The following is a 24,716-nucleotide window of genomic DNA, read 5'->3' as shown; positions in this document are numbered from 1 at the left end:
AGTATTAAGATTGAACATGGTGAATCAATGTGTTCCCCATGTTTGATGCACAACCTCCCCTGACCCAAAATGTTTGCTTGGAAGCAGTATCACAGATTAATTTATCAGATATAAAACCTACTTCCAGGTTTATAATTGGCCTATCATTCTCACTGCCATTAGGGAACATCTCAGTCCCACAGTAATTCAGTATTAGATATGGATGACTAAAAGTAAAGTAATTACAGCAAAAAATATTCCCAAGTAATGTTTCATTTAATAAAAAAGATAATAAACGTTTATTATATACCTGAAAAAGGAGCTGCCAATCAGCTTTAAAGTGATTAAAAATAAGAAAAAAGTCCTTTATGTTCATGTTTATTTTTATCATTTTCAGCACTCTCTATTTGTTTAGTTCTAAGTTTTAGGTCTAAATTTTCGTTTGGTATATTTCTTTTGTCCAAAGAACTTCCTTTTACTAAATTTCTTGCATTATAGGTCTACTGACCATAAATTCATTCTGCTTTTGTTTTTCTGAAAAATCTTTTGCCTTCTCTTTCCAAAGTTATTTGCATGAGATATAGAATTCTTGGTTGACTTTTTTTTTCTTTACAGATTTCATTGTCTTTTGTACATGATTTCTTTCATAATTCTTATCTATGGTCGACTATATATATACATATATATATTTTATGGCTTCTTTTAAGAGTTTCCTTTTTATCTTTAGTTTTAAGCAATTTGACTACAGTATATTTAGGATATGTGTGTTTCTTTTTTTGGTACTCATTTGAGATTCACAAGTTTATTGAATCAGTGGCTTGATGTCTGTCATTATTTTTTCAAAATTATTATCTACTGTCTCAAAATGTTTTCCTTTCTCTGTTCTCATTTCGATACTAATTACACATATTTTAAATTATTTGATATTGTCCCACAGCTCTTTTATTTTTTACTGAATATTTCTTATTATTTTTTCTCTTTGTGATTTAGTTCAGGTAATTTCTATTCACCTGTTTTCAAATTAGCTTTTATTTTCCTCAACTGTGTCCAATCCACTGATGTGCCTAGCAAGGGAATTCTTCATCTCTGATACCGTGTTTTACATTTCTAGCATTTTCATTCAACTCCATCCATTTCTGTTATTTTCCATTTTTTGATTTACGTTGTCCACCTTTTCCACTAGATGTTTTACCGTTTTAATCATAGTTATTTTAAGGAAACTATCTGATAGTTCTAACATGAGTTATCTCTTAGACTGGTTCTAGTGATTCCCATACTTCTTGACAGTGGGCTATTTTTCCTTGCTTTTTAGTGTGTCTCATAACTTCTAATTGGATGCTGTATATCACATTTAGAATAATAGAGACTGAGATTTAAAAAAAAACTGTCTCAGGGTTTTCAGGAAAGCAAAAAATAACCATGGTATACAGTGAGATCCAGGTATGGATAGAGTTTATCTGGTCATCATAATGCAAACATTGAGTATTGATCTAAACAAATACTATGCTATAACTATGTTCGGAGGACAGAAGTATTTTTGTTTGGGGAAACAGCGGGGGTGTAAATGATGAGTTAAATCTTCATCTTCCACAGCGTGAAGTCAATAGTTAGAGCCTAAGATTAAAAAACTGAAAATGTCAATTTAAGCATGTTATTTAGTAATAATGAGGTAAACATTAAACAAATCAGCTTAGAAACATTGAAAATATTTGCTTCTGAGAATTGCAAAGTAGGTGAGAAGAAGAGAGGAGATGAGATGGGAACTATTGCTTTGTTACTAAGCCACAAAGAACTACAGTAAGTCCTTACTTAATGTCAATGATAGGGTCTGTGACTTTAAGTGAAACTAAGTATCATGAGGTCAGCTTTACCATAGGCTAATTGATATAAATGGGAGTTAAGTTCCTATGGCTTCTCATTGTTATGAAACTTTAATTGAGGACCTGCTATGTGTACCTTTTAAAAATAAATGAATATTATATAGATGTCAAATGATAACATACACCTGAAAATTATATAATTGTATTAACCAGTGTTACCCCAATAAACTTAATTAAAATAATAAATAAATAAATAAATAAATAAATAAATGTAGAACTTTGATAAAATTAAAAACAAAGTTCTAAAAGTTCGTCTACACAAGGGTATGAATAAGAATGTGGGGAAAATGGGCACTCTCATATATATGGTAGAGAGATAGTAATTGGTATAAGCTTCAAGGAAGTCAATAGAGCCTTCTATCAAAATTCCAAATTCATTTCTAACTTGTACTTCAGATTTGCCAGAAATTTTTTTCATTTTAGCCTTGTGCGAAGTAAGACTAGAAACAGTCTAAATGTTACCAGTAAGGGAATGGTTAAGAGCTATGCAATGGAATACTGTTTAACCATTAAATAAAACAGAGGCTACTTATGCACTGCGCTGAAATAATCCCCCACGTATAATGCTAAGTGAAAAAGCAAGATGCAGAACAGTACATATTGTATACTACCATTTCTGGAAGAAAAAAAAAGCAAAAGCAAGAGAAATAAACACCAATGTATATGTTTTTGTTTGAATATGCATAAATGGTCTCCAGAAGATCATCCATGAAACTGGAAATAGTTCCAGTTCTAGGTTCCTTCTAGGAAAATGAAGTTGGTGGCGCAGGGATAGAGATGGGAGGAAGGTTTCTCACTGTACACCCCTTTAAGCCTTTTGAATTTAAACCGTTTGAGGCAATTACCTATTAACTTATCAAAATAAAATTATAAAAGTGGTCATGTATACTGGGCTATCCATATGGAAAATAAATTTAATTTGATTTATTCCCTAATTTCCATTCTGTACTATAAGTTCCAAATGAATTAAAAGACTAAATGAGAGAAACAAAATTTTTAAACCTTGAAGGTATATTTATGACATTAAGTTGTCTTAAACAGGACATAAAGGCATATATCAAAAAGAAGGAAAGGTTTGATGAATTTAATTTGACATTAAAATTAAAAACTGACAAAAAGTACCATAAATGGAATGACATGACAGTGACAACTGAGAGAAGACTCTTGTAACACATACTTATCCAATATTTAGTATCCAGATTATATAAAGAACTCTTATGAATTAATACAGAAAAAAAAATAATAAATCACCCCAGTTGAATAAAGTGCAAAAAAACAAGATCAGGCAGTTCACAGAGAAAACCGAACTATTAAAAACAAAATTTCAGCCTCCCTTGTAATCAGGGGAAAACAAATGAAAACATGTCACTATTTCATATACATCAGGTTGGCAAAAGTCAAAAAATATAGCAGGGCCCAGACTGGCTTGGAATGTGGGGAAATGGACACTGTGATATCACACTATTGATGGGAGTATAAATTACTCCACTTTGGAGAGCAATTTGGTAGATGTCAATAAAATTGAAAATATGTATACCTTCAAGAAATTTTTAAACATCTTCATAAGAGACTGGCTCAAAAATGGTTTTTGCGGCCCTGTTTATATTAACAGACTTTTGGGAATAACTAAAATATGGCATCAGGTAAGTTGTGGCAAAATTCATAAACAGGAACACTAGTTACCATTTAAATCACTTCCTTGACAGAATAGTAGTGACTAAGACCATGGATTCCTGATCAGGGCCTCTAGGTTTAGATCCCAGCTGCTTTACTTGGCCAGCTGTGTGACTTAGAGGAGATGATGAACTTCTGGGCCATAGTTGCCTTATTTGTAAAATGAGAATAACAATACTTAACCTCTTAAGAGTTTTGTAAAGATGAAGTGAGTCATAGAACAATGCCTGACACACTCAGCATCAACAAAAATGAGCTGCTGTTTTTTTCGTGTATCAGCATGCATAAATATGTAAAACATGGGAGTTTTTTTAAATTAAAAAGCAAGGTGTAAAATATTAATAGAACAGACCATTTATGTAAATTTGTATCCAGGAAACAATATTGTTTATGAATATATACAGTTATGATAAAAATATAAATACGTACATTAGAAGGATGTAATCACCTTCAGGATAGTGTTTGCCTTTTGAGAGTAAAGGAGGGAAATAGAATTATCAGGGAAATGGCTGGAGCTTCCAATATTTTTAATGTTTATTTTAAATATATTTAAAATAAATATAGCATAATGTTAATATTTATTAAACTTAAATGATGTACACATGGGGTGCCAATTAAATTAATCTCTACCTTTCTATCTGCATCTTTAATAATTTGAAAGTTTAAAGAGAAGCCTTCAAAACTATCAGAATAAATTAAGAGGACTTGTTTGATTTCTTTTCCATAAACTTCTTTTTCCTTTTTTTAAAAATGGAAATATATTTACTGTTCATTTTGATACTAAAATACATACTTACAAATTCCAATGAAAATACTTATGTAACATAGAAAGTGTATATTCCTACATCCCCAGAAATAACTTATTTATAACTTGCTATATATAATTTCAGATATTTTTAGACATATTTAAATATATATAATTTAAACACTTTTTAGAGCTAGGATCACAATTTATATGCTGTTTTTTTAATCTATTTTTTCACTTGTTACTGCATCATGGCCATCTTTCCATTTTAGCATGCTGTATAGAAATCTACCTCATAAATGCCATTTCTAGACATTATTTTAATAGAGGATATATTATCCTATGCTAGCCTAATTTTGATATGATCCTGTCTAAAGGAAGGATAATGGTGTTGACAACTTCAAAATTTTCTTTTGAACTTTATAGTTGTAGAATTTTAATGTAGATCATTTTCTGCTTTTTTAAAAGACATTATTGTAAGAGCATCTCAAGCAGAAGTCGTTATAATCGTGATTTGGAGCAGGATGAAGCGTTTATTCCAGTTGGAGAATCATTAAAAGACCTTATTGACCAGTCACAAAGTTCTGGTAGTGGATCTGGACTACCTTTATTGGTAAGATAAAATGTCACAGAAACATGAATGATTTATTGATACAGAATGTGTCCTCCTATGATAGATAGCATAATTACTACAGATTAGAGAACATTGCTGCGCATATTTTTTTCCCTTATTTGGAAAGATGACAGTAGTAATGCAAAATGAAATTAGTTAAAAATAAGAAATATGAGTGAAATAAGACAAATAGAATAGGCAAGTAAGAGACCTACAAGCAAGGTTAGGAAAGAAAATATGGTTATAAAGTATTATATATGTGCTAGAGTTAGCTCACAAGTTTTACTTTTAACAGCCAACTTGAAGAGGAATTGGGTATAAAATACATCTATAAGATTAAACTGATGGTTGGGAGAAGTATAACTATTTCAGATTCTGAAATCAAAGAGAAGTTTCTTCCACATATTTTCATAGAGAAGATGCTTCCCTCAATATTATACCATAGTACCAAAACACAGTTTGTACAAATAATTTTAAAGAGAATTGTTAATAATTCCAGTAAGAGGGTTATATGTAAGGAAATACTCAGATTTAGGGGTTGAGAGGACCCTTATAATAAACATCAGATATTCAGATAGATATTTGTTTAATTGTATTTGTTTAAATACAGTTATCTCTAATTTAAAAATTCATTGAATTAAATAATTCTGTAATCGAATTGGAAAGGTAAAGTAAAACTGTGTTTATATGCAGACAACATGACTGTCTATGTAAAAAATCTCAAGGATGATACCATAAAGCTACAACAACCAATAAGTGAGTTTGTCAGGGTTGTAGAATATAAGGTCATTGTACAAAAATCATTGAATTTATGTACACTGGCAAGAAACAATTAGGAATTAAAAATTTTTTAAGCTGCATCAGTTGAAATAGCATCATAAAAAATTCACTATATGGAATAAGCTTAACAAAATTTATGTTAAGACCTGTGCACTGAAAATTAGAAAACATTGCCAAAAAGAATTAACAGCCCCAAATAAGTGGAGATGTATATCCTGTTTGTGATTCAAAGGACTCAGTATTGATGTCAGATTTTCTAAAATTGACTTACAGTTTCAATTCAATGCAAATCAAAACCAAAACAAGCTTTTATAGAAATTGATGAGCTGATTCTAACATTTATATGGAAATGCAAAAAGACCTGTAAGAGCCAAAAGAGTTTTGGAGAAAAAAAACCCCGAACAATTCACTACCTGATTTCTGGATTTAGTATAAAGCTGCAGTAATCAACACTGTGCTGCAAGCATAAGGATAAATATGTTTATCAGTGAAATAGAATAGAGAGTCTAGAAATGGACACACACATATATGATCAATTGAGTTTTGTGCCAGAATAATTCAGTGGGGAAGACAGTCTGTTCAACAAATGGTGCAGGAAAAATTGGGCATCCATTTGCCAAAAAGAGAATCCCAACCCTTACCTCATTCCATATACAAAATTACCTTAGAATAGATCATAGACCTAAATGTAAAAGTTAAAATATAAAACCTTTAAAAGAAAATATTTTAGAAAATCATTGTGACTTTGGGTTGAGCAAAGATTTCTTTAGCACACAAAAGGCATGAATCATTTTGTAGTGATAAATTAGGCGCTTTATCAGAATTTAAGGCTTTTCCTATTCTGAAGACACTGTTAATGAAATGAAAAATAAAGTCACAAACTGGTAAAGATCAGATAAAGAATTTGTGTTACAGAGTATATAAAGAACTTTTATAATTCAGTATTAAGACAAACAATTCAGTTTTAAAATGGACAAAAAATGTGAATAGACACTTTCCCAAAGAAGATATAAGAATGGCAAATAAGCATATGAAAAGATACTAATCATCATGAGAGAATACAAACTAACACAATGAAATGCTACTATGCATCCACTAATATGGCTGAGACTGAGGATATCAACTAGAAATCTCATATATTGCTGATTGAAATGCACAGTGATACAGCCACTTTGAGAATAGTTTGACAGTTGACTGAAAACTTAAACACACAGCGAAGCAGTCCTGCTAAGTATTTGCATAAGAGCTATGCAAACATGGCCAGACAAAGACCTGAATGTGAATGTTTATAGCAGCTTTATTCATAATAGATACAAATTGTAAACGAAAGTTCATCAATTGTTATGTGGATAAGTGGTGGTACATTCATAGAGTGGAATACAACTCACCAATAAAAAGGAACAGACTACTGATACGTGCAACATGATGAATTTGAAAGCGTTTTATGTTAAGTGAAAAAGCTGAGACACAAAAGACTACATGCTGTATGTTTCTATTTATGTGATATTCTAGAAAGGCCAAACTGTAGGTACAAAACAGATCAGTGATGCCAGAGACTGGGGGTGGGTGAGGGAGGATTGACTTTAAAGAGGCTAAAAGGGAACTTTTTTGAGTGATGGCTATTACATGACTCTACACATTTGTCAAAACACAGTTCTCAAAAACGGTGAATTTTATTATATGTAAATGATACCTCAATAATCCTGAGTTTCTGAAAAAAATTATAAAAGGATTCTGCAATAAAATGATTCCTCAAGTAAGTTAGATTCTGTGGGTCTGATTCTTTGGGTCGCTGGGCATTCCTTTTTCTGGACTTGCTCGGCTAGAGCTAGATGAAACTGTTCATGCACCTGGCCAGCGATTCACAAGGTATTGTAAATTGGTCACAGGGCTCCTAAGGGTAGTAAGAAGGGCAAGTTCCAGTGCGCCCTTTTTAAGTCTTCACTTGCATCACACTTTCTATTGTTCTGCTACTCAGAGCAAATGTTGTGGCCAAACCAAGCCCAGAGTTTATGGAGGAGATAACCCAAGGGTGTATGTACTGGGAGGGGTATTACTTTGAGCTTTTTTGGAAGCAGTCTGCCACATTGACTAACCTGTTACTTATGATTTTGGAATATGTTGTATATTGTTTCATCTTCTTTTAAATACCTTTTAATTTTTGACATTGGAGTTGGTTGGTTGTATATACCATCCTTTTTGATGGAATGGACTGTCAGACCACTTTCTCAGTCTTAATAGATTCTTTTCATCAAGAGCTCAAAATATTTTTTTTTTTTTTATGAAGGTTCAGCGAACTATTGCCAAACAGATTCAGATGGTTCGGCAAGTTGGTAAAGGCCGATACGGAGAAGTGTGGATGGGTAAATGGCGTGGTGAAAAAGTAGCAGTCAAAGTGTTTTTTACCACTGAAGAAGCTAGCTGGTTTCGAGAAACAGAAATCTATCAAACTGTGCTAATGCGCCATGAAAATATACTTGGTAGGTACACATTTCATTTCAGTCAATTCCATATTCTGACAAGGTTAGTAGGGTGTGGGTGGAAGCTTGCCACATGGGCTCTGAAAACATGTGAATTCCGTTATATGCATTAGGCTAAAGGAAACCCAGTAGAATACATAGTTTAAATACACAGTTTAAATACAATAAGCCCTTAATGCCAACCAGCCGGTTTATTTACTACCCTACTGGTGAGACAGTGGTAGTTTCAAATTGGAAGTAATGTCAGTTTATTGGACTTATCATACAGTAACAAAAACCATGTCTTTTTTAAGTAATGTAAGTAATTTTGTAGGATAACTTTATGTATACCTTTTGCCTTTTGTAAACTAAACTGCTACCACCATATGATGTAGCTTAATATTCTATGCTTAGTAGGTCTCTTCCTCCCCACTCTCCCATTTACACAGTAGGAAAATAATTTAGTTATGATCTGGTCAGTAGGATACGTAAACTCATCTAGCTTTCCTGACTTTTCTTTTCAGCTACTGTTTCTCTTTTAGACAGTGTATAGCACAATGCTCAAGAGTATAATAGGCACTTGTATCAATTTCCTAAGGCTGTCATAACAAGTTACCACAAACTCGGTAATTTAAAACCATGGAAATTTATTTTCTCTGAGTTTTGAGGCCTGAAGTTTAAAATCAAGGTGTTGATGGGGCCATGCTCTCTGAAGGCTTTAGGAGAGGACCCTTCCTTGCCTCTTCTTGCCTTCTGGTGATTGCCAGCAATCTTTGGTGTTCCTTGGCTTAGAGACAGCACTCTTTCGTATCTCTGTCCCTGTTATCACATGGCCTCCCCCCTGTGTCTGTGTTCAAATTTGCCTCTTATAAGGTTACCAGTCATTTAATTATGACCCACTTTAATCTAATATGACCTGATCTGAATTTCATTACATCTGCAAAGACCATTTCAAAATAAAGTCACATTTACAGTTGCCATATGTACATGAATTTGAGAGAACACTATTCAACCCAGCACTTTTACTGGCCTTTTTCTTAAAGGAGAAAGGAGAAGGAAAGGGGGTCACTATTATGGACCTGTTTGTCAACAAGCCAGACTGTAAAGGAGGCATTGATGGGAAAATGGAATTGGCTTAATTAGGTGGAAACTCTTAGATGAACATTTTTAACTTTAGTATTGTAATGTATCCACTTTTCGATTTGAAATCGAGAGCCTTTTTCATGTTCCTTTTTTATGGCTCTTCATGTTTACGGAATCACATAGCTGTAAACACTCTCCCAGATTATTATTTATGTGATCTTCTTAGTTATATTATAATTTTCATGATCATTATATTAAGTTTATTGCAGAAATATAGAGTTATAAGTGTAAATGGCAGAAATAAAAATCTTGAGAACAAATTCAGGAGATTTTGTTAGGCAAATTTAATGTTTAATGTCTACATGGTACCTGAGTTATTCTCAGTATCTTGAATGAGCATTCATTATCCTCCATAGCCACGTCTGATAACTAACCTTTTGAACTTGTTAATTAAACAGGTTTTATAGCAGCAGACATTAAAGGTACAGGTTCCTGGACTCAGCTCTATTTGATTACTGACTACCATGAAAATGGATCTCTCTATGATTTCCTGAAGTGTGCTACATTAGACACCAGAGCTCTCCTCAAGTTGGCTTATTCAGCTGCTTGTGGTCTGTGCCATCTCCACACAGAAATTTATGGCACCCAAGGAAAGCCTGCAATTGCTCACCGAGACCTAAAGAGCAAAAACATTCTCATCAAGAAAAATGGAAGTTGTTGCATTGCTGACTTGGGCCTTGCTGTTAAATTCAACAGGTGAGTGATTCTTTGCCCGCTGTTTAGAAATTATGTTAATCTCAGGACAGTGCAATTCCAAACATGTATTTATGCTTACATAGTTACATAGTTATATAAATAGGTAATTGGGATTTTTGTCATGGTTTATTTTGGTGGGTTATGTTTGCTTTGTTAACAAAAACCGCATTTTACTCTACATAATTCTTGGTTTCCTTTATTTTCTTAAATATCCTTCTGTTTCAGTTTATATAGACATACTTCATTTTTTCAATAGTATCGATCAGAGTTTTTCAAAATATGAATGTACTATAATTTATGTCATGGCCCAATTGATAAGCATTAAATTTGCCTCTGGTTTGTCTCTCTTATTTAAAAAATGCTTTTTAATGGACATTTTATTTTATTTATATATATTATATCCTTGAACACTTATACAAGTATTTTTTCATAATGGATTCCTAGAGAGGAGTATGTACGTATTAAGGTATATTGCAAGTTATGCCTTCAGAGCGCATGCGTCAATTTATACTCCCATAAATGATATAAATATGCCATTTCTCCATCACTACTTGATACGTTGTTAATATTTTTAAACAATTATAAAATTTTTGAGAAACTATTGAAATCATTTTAATGTTGTTATAACTCTAGAATACAGCAGTCATTTCACATTTCAGAATTAATTTCAGGCCATAAGATAAAAATACTAGTCCATACCAAAGTAAACATTAAAAAAATTAAATCTTCTCTGGTCATTACAGTGTTCTAACCCTGGTTTTTGTTTTTGTTTCTGTTTTTTAAATAATGTAGTGTTTATTGGTTCAAATATTTATCAGATGCCATATAGGAAAATATATATTAACCTATGCTTCACAGTAGTTTCTAAACCTATCAGAATTGAGGACCTAAACAACAAAACATTCATGTCTTCCCACTCTAAAATTTACTCCAAAAGTTGAAAAACCAATAAACATCATTTATTAATGGTTGTCAATGTGATTATGTAAACATTACTCATAACAGAACTAAGATGATTGGACCCATGAAGAAAATGTAATCCTCTATCACATGAGAATGGTGAAAGCAAAAGATTCCTCTCAGTTTATTTTCACATTCACTTGTTCTGGGACATAATTATCTACCACTTTTTCTTATATTCAGTGTTGTCCTTTTTCTTAGAGAAACACCAAACTTGTTTGGTGACAAAACCTGACCTGACGGTATCTATTGTCTTTATCCAGCCTCATATGAATAGTCATACTTAATTTTTCAATACAGACTAGTAAACATTTTGATTAAGAATACTACTCTAGACCCTTCTAGGTATAATATGTAGCACATTTTTAAAGGGTATAATATTTTTCTAAAATCTGAAAGATACTAAATTTTAAAATACATCTGACCCCAATGATTTCTGATGAAGGAATGTAGAGATTTTGGATGGATAGATGGATGGATAGATGATAGATAAGTAGATAGATAAATAGATAGATGATAGATAGATAGATATTTTTATTATATATATGTATATATATACACATATATATGTGTATGTGTATATATATATATATATAGAGAGAGAGAGAGAGAGAGAGAGAGGCTATTAGAAAATAGAAATGGAAGGTAAACTATTTTATTTTTGACTATCAACCTGGATATTATCTGTCTTCTGTTTCAGCGATACAAATGAAGTCGATGTACCCTTGAATACCAGGGTGGGTACCAAACGCTACATGGCTCCAGAAGTGCTAGATGAAAGCCTGAATAAAAACCATTTCCAGCCCTACATAATGGCGGACATCTATAGCTTTGGCCTAATAATTTGGGAAATGGCTCGTCGTTGTATCACAGGAGGTAGGAGTTTAGGGAATTTGTTTCTGGTTATGTTTGCATCCTCATCATTCAAAAAAACTTAACAGCTCTTGTTATATCATTTGTATGTCATGTATGTCATAGATCACTCCCAAGTTCTATGATTTCACTAGAAGGACTCATAGGACTCCGTATGTAGTTGTCCTCACAGCTAAAATTTATTAACAGTGACGGGATACAAAGCAAAATCAGCAAAGGGAAAAGTACATGGGGCAAAGTTTGGAGGAAATCGGGCACATTTTCTAAAGTCCTCTCCCAGTAGAATCACACAGGATGCACTTAATTCCTCCAACAATGTGTTAAATAGTATCATCTAGGGAAGTTATTAGAGACTTAGTTCCCAAAGATTTTATTGGAGGCTGGTCACATGGGCACTCTGCCTAGTGTGTACCAAAATTCCAAACTCTCAGAAAGCAGGTGTTCAGCATAAACCATATTGTTTGTACAAATAGTCTAGGCACATTGCACCATTCTTATCATTTAGGGAGTTTTTGATCAGTGTAGGAAGCTGTCCACCAGGCAAGTTCCCATAAACTATCCGGAGGCCAGCCTTGTAAGCAGGCCTATGTAAGGATAACAGTCTCAGGCTTGCTGTGTTATCTCTTTTCTATATATCATGGTGTCTTTCTACTGCAGAACAAAACAAAAATAAAGACTGCATTCATTGTTAGTAGGAACAATTGTGTACATAAATAATTAGCTTAAAATTTAGGGTAAGTGAGTGTTTCACCCTTCTTTTTTTTAGAGATAATATATTGGTATGTCCACAGCTATAATTGGGATCCCGATGAATGTAGGGGAAATAATTAGACATTAAAAAAAGAGAGAGAGATAACATACATTTTCTATTAAAAGTTAATCATCCACTCAAGTATTTTTTTCTTCTTTATGTAGGAATCGGTTTTAGTTCCATAGTTCAGTAAGCTGAATAGATTGATATATTTTGTCCAGCCACCATTTTGTGCCCACTATGTTTTCTTATTCCCTACAGGGATAGTAGAAGAATACCAGTTGCCATATTACAACATGGTACCCAGTGATCCATCATATGAAGACATGCGTGAGGTTGTGTGTGTCAAACGTTTGCGGCCAATTGTGTCTAATCGATGGAACAGTGATGAAGTAAGTTGAACTCAGTTCTTTGAGGAATTGATTGGTGTCACCAAAGATATTTACCTGCTCACTACCTTCTCTTTACTTTTCAGTGTCTACGAGCAGTTTTGAAGCTAATGTCAGAGTGCTGGGCCCACAATCCAGCTTCTAGACTTACAGCTCTGAGAATCAAGAAGACACTTGCTAAGATGGTTGAATCCCAAGATGTAAAGATTTGACAGTTAAGCAATCATGAGAAGAAATTCTAGACTGACAGAACTGTTTTCACCTAAGGAACGGGTGGAATTAGAGTAGAATAAGGATGTTAACTTGGTTCTCAGACTCTTTCCTCACTACACCTTCACAGGCTGCTAATATTAAACCTTTCAGTACTCCGTAGAATATAAGCTGGGAACTTCTGAACACTTAATTCTTCATATATGGACAGCTTTATTTTAAATGTGGTTTTTGATGCCTTTTTTTTTTTATTGGGTTTTTATGAACTGCATCAAGACTTCAATCCTAATTAATAAGTCTCCAGTCAAACTCTGGGTACTGAATTACCTGTTCATAAAATGGTGCTTTCTGTGAAAGCCTTAAGAAGATAAATGAATTCAGCAGAGATGGAGAAATATACATTTGCCTTCTACCTGAAAAATTTAATCTATTTGTATTCTACCTTTGTAAACAGCCTATGGGTTATGATTTGTTTGGGATACTGCTTAGTTTATGATAGTTTGTCATGCTTTGATAATGGTGTGTGTACACACACATGCACACCAGGATTTCTCTGTTGCTATTTGAATTAGAAGAAAATAATTTATGAATGCACAGGAACATATTAGTGGTAGTTGATTTTGTGCTTTAAAAATGCATGATCTGACCAAGATTTGCCAATCACATAAAAGCCATTTACCTTGCAGGTGAGCTAGCTTCTCCACCAACTTTATTTTTAACATAAAAGTTGATAAAAGGCCAAAAGAAGTTGAAAGTGCCCGTAAATTTGAACTGTTTTTCTCTTATCACCATCTTTTTTTGTTTTTGGTAATTATTATTTTTGTCCTAAAAAGCATCCTATCCAAAGTTGGAACTCCCAATGCCATGAACCTTGTAAAGAAAACACTTCTTATTGAAGTGAATTACTAATTACTACATTCGATAGCAATGTTAAGTGCCTATAACCACATTCTGTATTCTTTATTCTCAGTAACTTTTAAAAGGGAAGTTATTTATATTTTGTGTGTAATATGCTTTATTTGCAAAACACCTGCTCCTTTTACAATCATATTTTATATATGTACATACATTCATACTGTAGAAACCAGCTCACATGTACCTCACATCCCATCATTAAGGGGAAAAAAATAAAAGATTAGAAGAAAATATTACAAAGTAGAACTACATATGAATTTTCAGAACTAATACATTCAAAGTAGTGAATCAAACCTAGGACTTTGTTAACTTCAGGCATAGACTTTCATTAAGATACTATCATCTCAATTTTCCTTTATGAAAGAATCCTCTAAATAGAAGTTTCTATTTCAGAGCTGATATATGTTTATCAGCAACTGTTTTAGACACTTAAATCATTTGAGGTTTTTGATTTTATGATTTCTGTTCCATAACTTGGGAGGACAATGAAGGGTCAGGCACAAAAGTTAAGTATCTAGTCAGTACTTACTGTCTATACCATATAGCTGTTATTCAAGAAAATGCTACATATTTTATGAATGCCTTGTTATCCCAAGGAATAATTTTAATTTACTTAAACTTTTTATACTTCTGTAATGCCTTTTAAATATTAATATCTTATTCTGAACAAACTACTCATGGGTGCATAAAGTGAGACAGTGTTCTTTGAATATAACATAAATGTGATTTTTCACAACATGGTCAAAATACTTTAAAGGGAAGGAATCAGAGCATGTATTCATTCATTACCAAAATTTAACTAGCACTTAAGGCTGAAACTTGTATATCTGTCTGTACATCAAACTTCACACATTTGAAACTTGCTTTAACAATTTTGGCTAAGTTTAATAATTTTCACCTAACAACTCAAGTTAGAAATGTTCATCAAGGTAAGTAAATTGACATTTGATAGTACCCAATAACTTGCTTTTTCTAAATGTTTTCCCCATGTCTATACTGAAATTTATAGATATTTTTATCTAAATTGCCATGTGATTTAAGAACACTTATGAGTTCAAATCTCTTTAGTCTAAGATTAACCTTGATTTATTTTTTATTTGATAAACTACAAATCTTGAAAATCACTTGTTATGTTAATAATAAAATATGTAAGGAAAGGCAAGCTCTAGTCTTAGAAATGTTAAAATAGTATGTGGAAGCAAAACATTGCAAATAGTATATAAGTACAAGACAACTGTAATGATTCTTTTAAATTAAATTGATCCGTTAAACATGATATCAAGAATTAATGTTAGAGACTTGTTCAGTAAAAATATTTTCTAGTATAACCTGTTTTTAAAAAGCAAACGATGCTTTTTAAGATTTCAAAATATTTGAAATCTTAAAGTCTAAAAAAAGTTGCATGATATTTATTTTCTTCCTCCATCTTACTCTTAAATTTCTGAGTTCACTCAATAAGTGAAATATTTAAAGAGGAAGAGGAAGGAAGTATTACATAGTACTATAGTTAATAGTCATAAAACCCTAAAAGCCATTATTTGGTATCACAATTTAGCATTTTAAAAAATGTATGGCTTCTGTCTGTCATTCCTTTAAATAATTAAAACATAAAATCAAAAAACTCAGAGCTACCTGGATATAACAAAAGTTAACCCTCAAAGAGAATTTTTCTTATGAATTCTTTTTATACTAGTAAATATCTCTAGAATTAAAGGCACATTAGAATTGGCTTCAATGTATTCTGAGCTTTCCTTGTGCCTTTTTATTGAACAAGTTTCCAAAGCATAAAATTTGAATCTTATTTCTCTGGAAATATTTTCACAAAAGCTATTCCAATCAATATATCATGTTGCCTTTTCAATGTCTAGAAGTATTTCTAAACTTAGAAAGTGACCTATAGTTTTTGAAAATCGTTTTTCTACAATGTGCCAGATTTATTATTTATTCACTCAGAAATATAGTGCCTTTCTCCCCCAGATTTTTTGTTTCTGTTTAAAACAAAAATACAATACAGTTTTAAAGAATCATGAATCTCTAAGTTAGCCCAAAGTCACATTTGATATTGATGAATAATTTATTCCAGAGAAGATTTTATGAATTAAATCACTTATATTTCTTTTCGTACATGTTGTTTTGAAATGTTTCTAAATATCTAAAATAATTTCAACAACAGAAATACTGATTTTTAAAAGGATTATCGCACCTCTTGTACCATTCAAAAGTATGGTAATGTTATTTGCTTAGGTCAGATGTTAAAATAGCAGTGTAGCAGTTCTTGCCTCCGTACTGTTATGAGTGTCACAGTGAAAATTGCAGACAGCTGACATATTCATAAAAACCAAAATAAATCTAGAGCAGCATCAAATGGAGCCACATGTAATGATCATCCCACAAGGAAAGTATGTGAATACTGCTTTTGAAAAGGATTAAATATATTGTAATTTTAGCTTGTGCTTTGTACTATGCTTTCAGTGGAATTATTTAAGCTCTTCTAATGACTGTTGTCCTTGCCCATTTAAAAACTAAAATATAGTATATATTGTATAAAATGAAAATATCATTATAGCTTAATTAGAGAAGTTGTACAGAGACCTTGAAAGAAGGGTTAAAAAAACAAGCAGTTTCATTATGCAGTTGTAAAACACCAAAAATACAGATTCATCTTTGGTATGTAACACACTAAATGTATTTTATACAGCATCTAGCTTAAAAGGTGCCTTATTAAGTTTACCATTAACTGCTTTGTTCTATGTATAAATTACGTCTAATGTATCATTTTTAAGTAAATAACCTTATTTTAGTATACTTTAGTGATGTGTTTTATGATACTCTACTTGGATTGTATTGTGTATCAGAAGCCACATGTGCCTGGTGAGATTTTATAACAAATAAGTTAGTGTACATACATTTGTCCCTGAGATGTGCATTTCAGCTTCCGGAAACCCAGTACGGAGCACGGGGCAGGTAAGTGACATGGAACCATATATTCTTTGTGTAGATAGAGAATTCATAAACCTATTATAGTAAAGGTTGTTCTTAAAACATACACACATTTTTTTCTAGTTTTAAAGATGTGTAATTACAGAAATTTTGGAAAACATAGGAAAGAATCTAAAAAGCAAATAAAATCATTCAAAATTCTATTGTCAGATGTTACCACTATTTACATTCAAATGTTTCTTTTTAATCTTTTTTCTGCTACATATATTCTTACAGTATTAAGATGTTATGTCACATATAGCCATTGAAAACAGTTTTTAAAAAAGTGACTAATATTCCATCTGCTTGATGGAATATTTATTTTTTTCAATTCCCTATTGAATATTTGGATTATTTTACATCGTTTTGGAAAATATAACCAAGGCATTGAACATCATTATATATAAATCTTTGTACATTTTCTTAGATTACCTTTCTAAAAATGGGCCTAGTGAATATGAACTTTTAAAAGATTATTTAAGATGGAAAAAAATCTTAGGTTTTTTATAAATATTGCCATATTGCTGCCCAGAGAATTTTCATTTACACAGCTACTCACAGTGTAAAAGAGTACTCATCTCACTACATGCGCAGGGCATTTCTTCCAAGGTTTTATCTTTTTGCTAGCATCATGCCTGGTCTCTTGTCCTGTAACTGGCTTTTTCAAATAATGGAATCCATTTATCTGGCCTTATGGTGTTCCTGCTGTGTCAGTGCTTTTTGGAAAGCTTAAACTTCAGGGAAGTAAAGGTAGCTTTCTTTTTGTTCTGCAACAATACCATTTTCCTTCCTGCACTTAGTCTCACCACCTGTCAGCTGTTTTCAGTTGTCTGTAAATTCATTCCTAGTGATGCCTTTTCTTAGGCAGTTGAACGTGTTAAATCATCAAAAAGATTTGGGACTAGTTGATGTCTGCCCACAAAAGTAAATGTTTGGAGAGTCTACGGCCATGCTACCCTGAACACGCCTGATCCCGTCTGATCTCAGAAGCTAAGCAGAGTCGGGCCTGGTTAGTACTTGGATGGGAGACCACGTAGGAAGACCAGGTGCCGTAGGCGTAAAAAATAAAAAAATAAAGCATTGTAAGTTAACAAGGTCCTTGCAGTCTGTGAGGTCAACCAAGGGTTGCTTCGCCTAAAAAAAAATAAAATGTTTGGAGATAGCCAATTACACATTCTTCACAAGAATCTTCTTTAGTATCTGTGAGATAGTTTCTTGAAACAATAGCATGCACTCATGCAGCTTAATGTAGAATCAGGGTTTTTCTGGGCCTGTTAAATACTTGCAGGCTTTCATTCCTTGTAAAAGCCTAGATAAATGCATTCATTTTTCCTTCCAGCATAATCTGTTACTCTCACTGGTCAGTTGGAAGAGTAACTATTTTCAAGGTTTCTTTAATATTAATTGTATTAATATGAGTAGACATTAAGAAATGATACAGTTCTCAAAATAGTCTAATCCTTTTAGTAGTTTCAAGAGATGCTAATTCAATCTTCATTCACTTGGAGAAATGTTTATCTACTTGTTGCTAGTGCATGGACCATTTCTGGCATTTCAGACTTTATTAAATTATATGCATATTCCTATGAAGACTTGCTTGAGACCTTGAAGCAATACAGTCTTGACTTGGTGGACATGGTTCACTGAAAGTGGCCAGCCAGTAGTGTAGGCAGAGACTACCTAATGGTGGTGATACTGTTCTAGTCACGGGGAGTTAAATACTGTGAGCTCAGGGTACAAGCCAAAATGGGCAAGTCACCCTGAGGCTGAGAACAGGAAGAGGAAACAATTCAAGTGCACAGGTACGTAGAAAAAATATTTCAGACGCAGAGACTAGGGCTGAAAGGCTAATTCATAATCACCCTTTGAGGTAGGAACTGCTATTCTCATTTTTAGGTGCATTATGTGTGGCTTACCTCTTACTCCTCTGAACTTCATCTTCCTGGTCTTTGTCCAGTTACTTTCACTCAGAGTATCCCATGTATGCTCAAAATGAAATTCAAGGCAATTCCAGATAACCTGGTGTCCCTTACATCCACTTCACTACTCATCCTAAATTTTGCACAGGCAACTTGAAATGTTACCAATATTTAAAAGTCAATATGAAATTCTTATACTGAAAATATTTTCAAGGTAAAAGAAGAAAGAACTTGGGCCTTTTTTTTTTTTTTTTTTTTTTGAGGGAGGAGCCATTTTTTTAAAGCAAATTTAGAATCAGATTGCTGACTTGGGTTGATAAAGTACATCTATTGCTTTGTTCTCTATTACTCTCCTGTACTAAAATCCAAGTAAGTGTTGAAAATGGTAAAAGACAAGCTGTGACAGAAAAGACTACTGTTGTGGAATACATTTCAGTCAAACACAAAGCCATTTTTATATTTGATTCTGTCATACTTTGCTAGTATTTTGGCTGGAGATAGAATCTAACTCTGAAGATACTTACTCCATGGTCTTCCAGCATCCCTTACTGCCAGTGAGAAGTGTGACATGTATCTAATTAACTTCTTTGTAATTTAACTTAATTTTTCATACAAGAAACAATTTTTGAAGTTTAACTTGTATGTCTAGTTACAAACATTCTGTTACTCAGTAGTAAATGGGTCCTTTTAATTTTTCCTTGGATTTGGGAACTTCCATTATTTATTTCATCCCTTCTTTCACTTTTCTTATTCTAAAACTATTAGACAAATACTAGGATGCCCATATGTTTCTAACAGATTTCATAACGTCTCTTTTATGTTACATCCTACTGTTTGCTTTTCAGCCCATCTACTGAGTTTTTTATTTCAGCAACCAAATTTTAACTTCTATTTTGAAAGAATTTCAAACTTCCAGAAAAGTTGCAAAAATAGTATAAACAATGCCATTTACCCTTCACCCAGATTTATAAATTTACATTTTGCCACAATCGCTTTTTCATTCTGTGAATGTATACAAAAATCACAAAGGCTCATCTTAGAATTTGTGTACACACATATATACACATACTTTTTTCTGAACTACTTGTACTAAATTTGCAGAGCCCACGCCTCTTTATCCCTAAATACTTCAGGGATAATCTATTATATAACCATTTATGTACAGTTCTCAAAATCAGGAAAGTTTACATCGATACCATAACAATCACCAGCAATACCATAATCTGAAGACCTTTTAAGTTTTGCCAGTCATTTTGTTAAAGTCTTTGAGAGCATGTTTTTCTGGTCCAGAATCTATCTAGTATCTTACATTCAGTTGTCTCCCTATTCACCTTCAATCTGAAACACTTCTCCAGCTCTTGTCTTTTGTGATACTGACATTTTCTGGAGTAAAGGTTAGTGAATTTGTGGACATGATGTCTATCCTTCTCAGGGCATCCCATCAGGAGGCCATGATGTAGATATCACCATTATGGACTCATGGATTCTTATTTTTTTCAATGAGTTATAGTCTTATTAGATCATTATTTATTTTGACGTTCAAATTGACCCAGACTTGGCTACTGGGAGTTCAAACTAGCTCCTGAGTGCTTTTGACCGGTGCTCATCATTTTTAAAGCACGTGTTGCTTTTTGTCACATTAAGATGTTCCAGGCTCATCTGGTACTTTCCTTACCCCAGCCATTTTTCCAGGGCACCCTGGTTCCTTTTAGGGGAGCGACCAGGATCTGGGTTGCAAATAATCAACATTTATGTTTACAATTTTTTGTGTTTTTTGAGAGATTTATATATTCCAAAATCTTATTCATGACGCTGCTTTTCTACAAATGTTTGGCAATTTGGGGCTAGTTGCTCATTTTTGTATTAGTGAATCCTTGTTCATCTCAGTTCCATGTTCCTCAGCTTCCTGTTTTTATTAGAGAGTGTGGAATAATAGCTATTTGTTAGAGCAAACGTAAGTAATCCTTTCTTCTCTGCCTACTCAACAGGATTCAGGCTTTCCCCCACTCCATTTATTTACCTCCTTTACTCTCCTGCCCCAAAGAGTTTGTCATTGCCAGGCCAGGTTTGGGGGAGGTTCTTCATGGAGAAGGGTAGGGTAGTGGGACTAGAGCTCCCAGAGGAGTTTTTGATGTTTATCTCAAGATAAACATCATGGGATACCAGAGGAGCTTCAGGGGATGAGAGAAGAGCTTTAAGACCATATATCCCCTCCATGGTGTTTTCTGAAATAAAGGTCAGGAGTTATTTCGACATTATGTTGTGGTTTGTGGAAACTCATCTTTGGATTGACTCCCTCGGGTTTGATCTCAGTAAGGTTATAAGTGTCATCTGGGTGTGGGACCTTCCTGTCTCCAGAGAGTTAGTAGCTACCCCAACTTGAGGCTCAGGATTGACCTGCACTACTTAACTCAAAGCAGAGACCACTGCTGCTGCCTGCTGGCTGCTTTGCACAGGCAAGGGACAAAGGGACTGACTGGGCCCTTCTCCCAAGTGTGTGAGGGGCTGGGTTTGAATTTGGGGTCCCCTGAAATCACTCCCATCCCTCTAACAGTCTCAGAGTTTGGGGTTATGATTTCATGTTGTTGTTTCCCTTCTTCCTACTTTTTAGGAATTACTAAAATTTTCTGATCTGCTTATGGTACCCTTTTTTGTTTTTCAGTGGTATTTTGTTATTATTTTTTTTTTCTATCAGGTTTGAGAAGGTATGATACTACTGTGTACTCAGTGAGCTCTCTTGTTTAGGATGCCACAAGTGAAGGGTGTTTTAACATTGACCTGGGGTAACAGGGCATCTACTTGGAAGACAGTGAAAAAGATTCCACCGGAGATATTAGATGCCTTAGTGGAGATAAGAAATCTATCAAATGAACTTTAGAATTCATTCTGATCTGGAGTCCCAATTATAGAAGTATTAAAATAGAAAATTTGCACTTAAACTTTATATTAAGGTTTTGTGAAATTTGCAGGCAAAGCACTCTGTCTAAAACTCATTGTTTCTCTAATTCTCATCCCAGAAACTTCTGGAGCAACTTTCATGCTGCTGGCAGAGCTTATCAGTTAGCACTTCTATGTATAACTTCTCTCTTGAAGAGCACCAGCCATATGAGGTTTGGAGGACATGTGCCCTTTATGGGGAAGATCAATTTACTCTATGTGCAATAAATTCCAAATGAAAATTTTAAATAAGACTGCATCACCCTGATGTTTCCACTTAGTCATCAGCATGGCCTGAACAATAATAGCAATACTGAGCAGAAAGAACACATGGTGTGGTCTTCTTAGCAGCAAGGGTGACCTGGTACTGGCTTTCCAGTCTTTGGTCTGGAATGGGCCACATACGTCATGCTTTGGGTCAGGATTGGTCTTGGTAACAGACCTGCACCCGGTGAGAACCCCTGGCAAGAGTTTGGAAAGGCAGGTAGGTGAGAGTTGAAAGTGCAGTCAAGATAATAAAATACAAGAATACTTAATAAGAGTTGTCAAGTAAACCACCTCATGCTACAGGTTGTGATTCACTCCAATGTCAAACTGTCAGTGGCAGAGTGGCCTGGAATACTGTTCCTTTTAATGCTGATGTCTAAGCACATTGAGCACACCAAGTTTAGTGGTAACTAAATCCTGAGGGATAATTACTTGAATTAATGACCTCCAGAAAATATGAGAAGGGCTGGCACCCTGTTAACCCTGACAACCAACTCCTGTCCTTTTTCACTACCCAGCCCATTTGATTTTCTTATGAAGAAGAGTATATTCAACAAATATTGAATACTAACTACAAAACATAAACATTTTCTGACAACTAGATGACTGCTTTCTCAAGCCTGTTGCTCTAGAATCCAGTTTTTTTAAAACCGTATGTTGATACTGCAGTAATTGCAACTCTAAGCTGTATGTACTGTCTAATCCAATATTAATGTCAAGGCCTACTTTGGAGGCCTCAGAGTGTTTTATGTAGAATTAACTAAAATTGTGAAGTAAGATAGGGCCCTGAATAATGAAAGTCACATTTATCCCAAATAGTTTCATTTTGTCCCACATTTCCACCTACTTTACCAAATCTTTTTGCTCTCCATAAGTAAACCAGGCAGAGATTTGAAGGACATTGCTTTATTCCAAAGTCGATGAAATTGATGGATATTTTTACAATCTTTCTTTCCCTCCCTCTCTCAGCTCCCTTCCTGGTAGAGAGGCTAATAAGAATTAGGCTGCTCATAAGCTATTGGAGGAAGTAAAAGGGTGAAATCTCTATATATTTTAGTTCATGGTTGGCATCTCTTGGCCTTTATCCTGTATGAGGGTAGGAGAAAAAGAAGGGAAACTAAAGTTACGGATAAATTCAAGGAAGGACTGAGACTAAGGAAAAAATACTAATTGTGTTTTCCTTGGTTAACTCCACCAGTACTATCTCCATTTCTGACTGACAGAGAGCAAACAGGTTGGTTTTCTCCTACTGCCCTTTAGTGGTTGGAGACTAGTTTCCAACATTGTTGAAAATGTCACCTCTATTTTAAACATATTCCTTCCAGGAAAGAATGATTTTCTAGCATAAGATCAGGGAGACTGAAGTGAGAGAACAGTTTAGTGTTGTATGGAAGTTTCCAGTCACAGGCGGAGCAAAACACCGAAGAAGCTGAAGAATACAGGGTGCATCAAGTTGCTGGAGCCCAAGTCATGCTCCTCAGAAGGCACCCGCGCCGAGGTTCACACTTCCCCGGAGAGAAGGTCTCGCCCAGAGAGAAGCATTCCAGTCCTCATCATTAAGAAATACCCAAACAGTGCATCTAGAGGGAGGCCCGCTCTTTGCAGAAGGTTTCTAGGGAAGAGCCAGAGCAACCTGATGGTCTCCAGACCAACCCTGGCCAGAGTCTCAAGGAGAGCTGGGCAAGTCCACAACGTCTGGTCAGAGCTGGGCCCCAGTATTCAGGTCTTGAACATCAGGAAGCCCCCAAATGCAGTCCCTGGTGGGCTTCTCTTTATTACTGATCCCTGGGTTAACTCAAACCACACTCTCTCACCCTTTTGCAGCTCCGCCATAGCAAAGGTTGTCGCCGTGCTTCCACTCCTCTGCTCCTCAGTGGCACAGACAGGGGTCCGATGGTGACCTCCAAACACCAGTTGCCCGGTGCCTGGCCCCGGGCCAAATTCAATGCTCACTGCAAATAGGTAGACCCCACGCTCGGGGGCTTGGAAGTAGCCATCTTCAGGGAAGTAGCTGCTGCCAATGTTGATGTAAGTAGTGTTGAACTTCACTGTCTGTAGGGCAGCTGTCCCTTCTGAAAAGCTGGCATAGAAGGCCACAGGGGAGCCTGGAACGCAGGAAGAAAGTGCTCAGTGACTCGGTTCCTCACTTCCTTGGACGGGAAATTAAACCCTGAGACCTATCTTCCTCCCTTTATTAACATTAGAAACAGCTCACTATTGCTAGATAACCTAGATATCCCCAAGAGCAATATATCTCAGAGTGGGGGCTAACAGGCCAATTCTTAGTATTTCATTAATTGAGAGAAAGGAAAATACAAGTCTGTTGTTTCTACTGGTGTAGTTTTTTAAAAGCACTTTCTTGTTTGATCCCTTTTCCTTCCAACATCCTTGAGACATAAGTACCCCTGACTGAGGACACTTTGAGTCTTGAGCCTAACTGGTCCAATGCTTAACATGGCTTATCAATGGCAGACTGAGACAGGAACCCCGCACTCTTGACTCTCATATTACTGTCGGTACTGCTAGGGATCTTGAGGTACCCAAGGG

General features: G+C 34.5%; 2 protein-coding genes and 1 non-coding gene across 3 annotated transcripts in view; 2 read left to right on the top strand and 1 right to left on the bottom strand.

Moving 5' to 3' along the window:
* Positions 1 to 16,872, top strand: part of BMPR1A (bone morphogenetic protein receptor type 1A) — a 142,176-nt gene extending 125,304 nt beyond the window's left edge. Inside the window, exons 8-13 of the mRNA XM_006915442.2 lie at positions 4,747 to 4,891; positions 7,959 to 8,151; positions 9,672 to 9,969; positions 11,630 to 11,805; positions 12,815 to 12,945; positions 13,029 to 16,872. Of these exons, the coding sequence (XP_006915504.1) occupies positions 4,747 to 4,891; positions 7,959 to 8,151; positions 9,672 to 9,969; positions 11,630 to 11,805; positions 12,815 to 12,945; positions 13,029 to 13,154 (1,069 nt within the window). The 3' untranslated portion in view covers positions 13,155 to 16,872. The remainder of the gene's footprint in view (positions 1 to 4,746; positions 4,892 to 7,958; positions 8,152 to 9,671; positions 9,970 to 11,629; positions 11,806 to 12,814; positions 12,946 to 13,028) is intronic.
* Positions 16,873 to 17,985: 1,113 nt separating this feature from the next.
* LOC112482784 lies at positions 17,986 to 18,104 on the top strand. Its single transcript, XR_003047404.1, has one exon. It is a non-coding gene; the product is annotated as a 5S ribosomal RNA (ribosomal RNA).
* A 2,720-nt stretch (positions 18,105 to 20,824) lies between these two features.
* The window catches only part of MMRN2 (multimerin 2), an 18,473-nt gene continuing 14,581 nt past the window's right edge, over positions 20,825 to 24,716 (bottom strand). Inside the window, exon 7 of the mRNA XM_006915441.2 lies at positions 20,825 to 24,274. Within this exon, the coding sequence (XP_006915503.1) occupies positions 23,889 to 24,274 (386 nt within the window). The 3' untranslated portion in view covers positions 20,825 to 23,888. The remainder of the gene's footprint in view (positions 24,275 to 24,716) is intronic.

This window comes from Pteropus alecto, unplaced genomic scaffold, assembly GCF_000325575.1.
Source record: "Pteropus alecto unplaced genomic scaffold, ASM32557v1 scaffold155, whole genome shotgun sequence".
NCBI lineage: Eukaryota > Metazoa > Chordata > Mammalia > Chiroptera > Pteropodidae > Pteropus > Pteropus alecto.
This window is presented reverse-complemented; position numbering and strand designations above follow the sequence as displayed.